At 47.6% G+C, this 6,000-nt stretch overlaps 1 protein-coding gene across 1 annotated transcript in view; it reads left to right on the top strand.

Annotated features, from left to right (window-relative positions):
* The first annotated feature begins 1,535 nt into the window (after nucleotides 1–1,535).
* Nucleotides 1,536–6,000, top strand: part of LOC111254976 (ras-specific guanine nucleotide-releasing factor 2-like) — a 181,156-nt gene continuing 176,691 nt past the window's right edge. The window contains exon 1 of the mRNA XM_022816496.2: nucleotides 1,536–5,137. Within this exon, the coding sequence (XP_022672231.1) occupies nucleotides 4,865–5,137 (273 nt within the window). The 5' untranslated portion in view covers nucleotides 1,536–4,864. The remainder of the gene's footprint in view (nucleotides 5,138–6,000) is intronic.

Raw genomic sequence — 6,000 nt, 5'->3', positions numbered from 1 at the left:
ATATAGCTTGTCAAAATGGGTCGCCAGACGATGTTCGTTGCCCCAGCTGGGTTAGCTGTTGACAAACCTTAGATGGTGTTGTCCGCGTACAGATGAGGCGAAGCTGTCTGGGAAGAATACCTGTCAATGGCACACAACAGCTACTATCGAGCGAGAACGGGAACGTGAATGCGACGAAAACACCGCCCAGCGCCAGTTGGCTCAACGAGGACAAACAGAACAGCGAGCCAACCTATTTTTCTTCTTCTTCTTTTGGAATATGCTCAGCCGTTTGGCGGTGTCAACACGCACAAATTCTGGTTAGAGATCCCTCAAAGGAAGGAGAAACCTAGCCATGTTCCTAATCATTCTTTAGTCTCATACTACTTCGTTATGTACGTATTTGCATAATAATCTTTACACTGCGGGCCGTTCGTCACGCCTAGACAAGCACTCCGTGGCCCGCGCCTTCGTTGTGACGCGCAGCATGAGTTTCGTAAGGAGTACCCACTGCCGTTACAGTCGACTGACCGAATGCGGCCGGTTGACTGACCCATGTACAATGTTCAATACAATAGTCCAGCTACTCTCATGGTTTGAGAAGGTCTGGTATATCATGATGTACATACTGTATCTGTCTTAAATGCAGAGCTCCGTCACATATTATTGACACACCTATCTGTGTCCACTGCAGAACTCCTTCGTATTACAAATAAACTGTTAATAATTGTTGATGACAACTGTTCGTACAAAACCTAAATCTAGGCGCATTATACGCGCACCGGCCTTGCCGTATTTCCGAATTTACCATAGTTTTGACGAAGCGATTGTTGCAAACTTCGATCTAGTCCTAACGTCCGCAGGGCACTGCTTATATATGAAAGACAGAATATACATTTAGCGCTCTACCTGCATTAAATATTATTTTGCATTATAATAAACGTACTCGTATCTTTTCTATCGTAGGTACTGTATGGCTATGTATCTCTATCCGGCTGCGTCTCAGCAGTCTACCTGTTAGAATCTGCGTGTGCGTGTGTGTGTGTGCGTATGTGGCTGTGTGTGTGTGTGTCTATTTAAGTCTCAATAACCTTACGATGGTAGTGCTTGCTATGGTCGTCGTCGTAGCCCTGGCAAGAAGCATCGCGCTGGCGGTGCGAAGGAGCCCGCGCCGCATGGCCGCAAGCGAGCTCACAAGCCCGGTCGGCGGCGGCGGCGGCAGCAGTAGCGGAGACCTCTAACAGGTGTCCGCAATCTGCGCGCATGCGTGTATCTCACCAGGTGGTGGTGGTGGAAGGGGGCGAGCCCCCCGTCTTCCTTGGCCCCAACTTTGCCTGCGACCAGCAGTCAGGGACAGGCAAACAGCCTACCGAACCTTGCCCACAGTCGCACTCACGGCTGCTGCTAGTCTGGGGAAGAGCTTGAGCTGGGACTATTAGGGTGTCCCGGGGGAAGGGGGAAGGGCGCGGGGTGGAAGAGGAGAGGATCAGGCCCTCTCTCACAACGATGATGGCGACGAGTTAAGACTGGATCGCTTTCCGGGGACTCGGCCTCACTCCGCCATGGAGCGCACACGCTCTGCCAACGTCTAGCGGCAACAAATAGCCTTCATCCGTACCCACAGTCGACATCATTAACTACTCAACAGTCAGCAACGACAGTCGACGTCAAGGACTGTTCAGTTCAGTTCTACAGGCAGATTTAACAAAGCTAAACGCCAAACGACAAAGCAAATTTAATCAAGAGGCAAGCCACATGCTACTACAACAGCCACTGGTGCAAGATCAGAGAAAGCTAGAAGAGCTACAATGACAGAACAAGCTGAGGCAACAACAAAATAAAAATTGTCAGCAACAGAAAGAAAAAGTGGCAATGGTCGCAACAGCAACTTAGCAAAAGCAAAAACGGTATTAGAAACATCAACACAAGATCTGCAGCGGTTCGCGCTTCGTTCCAAAGGAGCTCTCTGTGTTGAAGAAGTCGGCAACAAACACAGCAGCAGGCAGCGACACATTAACTACTTGGCCAAGTAAGACACGACACATACATATAAGCTGCTCCGATGCTTTGTCTGCAACCCCCCTTCCCCCCACCCCCACCCCCACCTGCCCCCTAAAACGTACCCGTACACAGCTAATCGAGGTTAATCGTCTACGCTTAGCTCAGCTCAACAAACAAAAGGTGAGCGAATTGACGGAAATAGTAAAAGTACATTTTGTATGCGACGAAGCAAGCGAGCTCGTCAAGCTCAAGGAAAGTAAGTAGCTGGTGGCAGAAAATCAAGAATCACTGCTTTACTATATATGACAGTCCAGCCCTGAACGCCAGGCCAAACTTCAGTAAGTCGCAGGGCATCCGCCTGTTTGTCTCGGTTCACCTCCCGTTTATTTTAGCGTCAGTAACGATATCAGGGTAACCACCTGCAGTTACAACTATGTATTAAGCAGCAGGTGCGTATCGATGCTTCGAACCGAAGCTATAGAATTTTCTACCCAGAAGAGCATCACATCACTGTTAATCAATTGAACTTTTCATTCCATCATTATAGCATAGTTCGACAATAAGCTCTGTAACGAAGCCAAGCAATCGATACCTATAGCGGGAGGGGGCGACATTAATTACTCGTTCATCACTCGCGTGATTAACCAGAACACTATTAATGAACTAAAAGAATCAACGCAACGGAAAAAAGGGAAGTGATGTTTTTCCTTCTGCTTGTCTAGGAACTTACCCAGTCCCATAGTGAGCCCCAACCGACCTCGCAGCCATCGTAGAACTGGAGGCCAAAGAGTGATACTGGGAGGAGAAGTACCTTGGCAGAAAAATTCGCATAACTTAACCTGTAATCTGTTTTAAATATAGAAGCATGTTTTGGTGTTCGCCGTTGTCGCCGTCATCATTGTGTTCTTGACCGTGACGAAAAGGACAAGGAAAAGACAAGTGAAGACTATCGTCGCTCTCATCACGGTACTAATGGTGTTAGTACACCAGTGGATGTATGTGATGTGCGATAATAACTGTCGACATCTCGCCCCGCTGTTACTGCTCCACCACAGCTGCCATGCTGTCTGGCGCTTCGTGCAGCACGGGCAGCAGCAGCAGCACGGGCAGCCACTGCTCGTATAGAAGGCCGAGGTGCGCGCAGAGCCGCAGGACCGGAACACGAAGGGCATGCTGCTTATCCCGCAAAAGAAGAGCTCAATCGAGTTCTGCTCAAGCCTGGCACCTGCAGCTGCTGTCCGTGGGTTGCGACTGCAGCTGCTGCTGCCGCCGTCAACCACAGTAAGCGCAGTAAGAGGCGCCAAGGTCGCCGGGGTGCGGCGTGGCGGCTGCGCCCTCACACAGCAGTTACTACGGGCCTGGAACAGCAAGCAGGCCAAGCGGGCAAAGAAGCACCTCGCAGGTGATCCGTAAGCAGACTAAATAGGGCGCGGCTTAATGCCACAGAAGTAGCAATCGCTGCAGCAGTTATTACTTCTAATAGAATAGTACTAATAAAATGTGGATGCCAATACTGTGCATGCTTTCGACGCCCCACGCCAACCAGCAGGGCTTTTCGCAGACTGTTCCGGCGTCGCCCACCAGCGAGCGGACAAAGCGTAAGCTCAACGATTCGGGCTGAAAGAAACAGGTGATCGAATTAATCCTATCCTGTCCGGCTGGGCGGTTGCCACCTGTTGGTCTTGCAATCTGCTGGAGTCTGGGCGGACTAGGTCGAACCTACTACGGTGCCGGGTGACTCAGTCACCGCCAGCCGAAACGACGCAATACTTGTATTGTCAGTTCACAATACAAGCCGCAACGCAAACACGCGCAGCGACACTGTGACGGCGGCTCCTTTTACTACTACTAGCATTGTTATCGAAAGAAGAAGAGGGAAAGGAATACGATATCTGCCTTTGTGCGCACTGCACCCTCGCTGTCGACAGGACGACGATCTGAATTAAGCAGAAGAAAACGCAGTGCTCTATCGGCGCGCGGCGTATGTACGTACGTACGTACGTGCGTATCACTTTTTTGTATGCGGCCTCTAGCATAACTGCAGATGTTAGCGCATAAAGCAATGAACTGAAAAACGGAAGTTACCTACGGTCAGTTAAATAGAGAAGAGGCCCGCGCCACTACCACTACACAAAAAGAACTGGTGGGGAACAACATGAACACGCTAACAGCAGCATTAACTGGTATGATAAACGAAACGTGATGATAACGTAGAGACAAACGTGAAATAGCGTAACGACGTAGCGTAGACGTAACGACGCAATTGCAACAATGGCGAAGACAGTTCTGATGGTGGATCTGTAGACGTCGCTCTCGTCGTACCAGCAAAAGTAGCAACAACAAAGTTTAACAAGAAGAAGGTGAGACTGAGCGAGTGAAGACGAACACCGGCGGATACCACAAGAAGACAAAATGCAGAAACGAAGGTAGTAGAAGTAAAGGCAAGAGGCACACAAGGACGAAAGAAGCCCAATATCTTAAACAGAGTGAGATATATATATATATACATACATATATATATATGTATATACAAATACATATATATATACATACATATGTATATACGAATACATATATATACATATATGTATATACATACATATATATAAGGAAAAGGCGAAAGGGGAGAGAGAGAGAGAAGATCGAGGCAAGGACGTGCGAGGGCAACAAAGCCGTTGGAAGAAGCCTAAGCAGGTCGACTATATCATCATCGTTTAATCATCGCCATTATTATCATTACCGATTACTACATTCAGATTTACTACTCGTACTACAAATACACCTACACTACAACAACTGTAGCATTAGTATTAGCTCCGCCCGCTAGTCTACAAATCTACTTGTATCTCGTTGGCCAGTCAGGATTTTCGTGGTCGGCAGCGAGATGCAGCGGGCCCTGCGCATGAACGACAGCCAGTTGCTGTGCCTGGCCGAGAAGGCCATGCAGGACAATTGCCTTCGGGGCTTTCTCCAGAAACGAACAAGCGATCAGAACCGCTGGCAGCTACGATGGTTTGTGCTCTATCAGAACCTGCTCTTTTATTACGAGAGCGAGCAGTGTGCGCGGCCATCGGGATTGATTTTTCTTGAAGGCAGCTACTGCGAGCGCCTCTTCACACCGTCCACAGGATCCAAAAATACGACAGGCAACACAAGCGTAAGTACCCTTAACTAAACTGCATAATCAACAATGTATTGATGCGTAATGTAAGCTCATCTAGCATAGAAGCTATCGTTCTGTTGGTGATTTGTTTACTGAGGTGAGCGCAAGCGGATTTCGTATCAAGACGCTTCTAATCCCTACAAGAGAGGTACATTTACGGGTTGAACAGGATAGTTGCTGCTAATTAGATAATTTCTGTTGTTTCAGAAAGCAGCTAATAAATATTTCCTGCTTTGTTTATGCGACATAGAAATTTCTTCGGTAGCAGACGATCTAGTCATTAAAATGAGCTTTTTGACAGTAAAATACTAATAAAAGTATTGAATGATACGATATGTGCAATTGTGAATCTGTGTAACGATGACGCGTATTCTTCTTGTATAGTACCAGGAACTATTCCGATATAAATGAAAATTCCTCCTGTTTTTTGCAATCAACGAGCCGAATTTATATGAGAATCAACAGAGGCAATGTTCTTACTCCAGACCTTACAGCAAAAAATTAGGGCCAAAATATTCATTAGTTTGTAAACAGAAGCGGCGCCACGCAATGGATGTTTAGCAACTGGTACAAGCCCAGCGCTGCCAACTGACCTCCCACAGTGGCCTTAAACCTCAGCGGTCTGTTTTTTCCACATTTTGACTATGCTGCGTAGGTTAAAAAACACAAGAACTTCCCTTTCTTTTCTAACATGAGCACAATTTACCTTTCCACGGTCTCTGTGTACCGTTCTCGTTGCGGTACTACGAAAGCCGTAGTCGCTACGTTTGCTCGAAGCAGCAGATTTGAAATTAGGGAATTCAGACCAGTGCACTTTGCTTTGGTTCTCAAAACGTCTGCGTTCAAACCCAGCTTCT

The sequence above is a fragment of the Varroa destructor genome, unplaced genomic scaffold (genome assembly GCF_002443255.2).
Source record: "Varroa destructor unplaced genomic scaffold, Vdes_3.0 BEIS01000007.1, whole genome shotgun sequence".
Lineage (NCBI taxonomy): Eukaryota > Metazoa > Arthropoda > Arachnida > Mesostigmata > Varroidae > Varroa > Varroa destructor.
The sequence above is the reverse complement of the archived record's forward strand: the minus strand, read 5'-3'. Positions and strand labels throughout refer to the sequence as shown.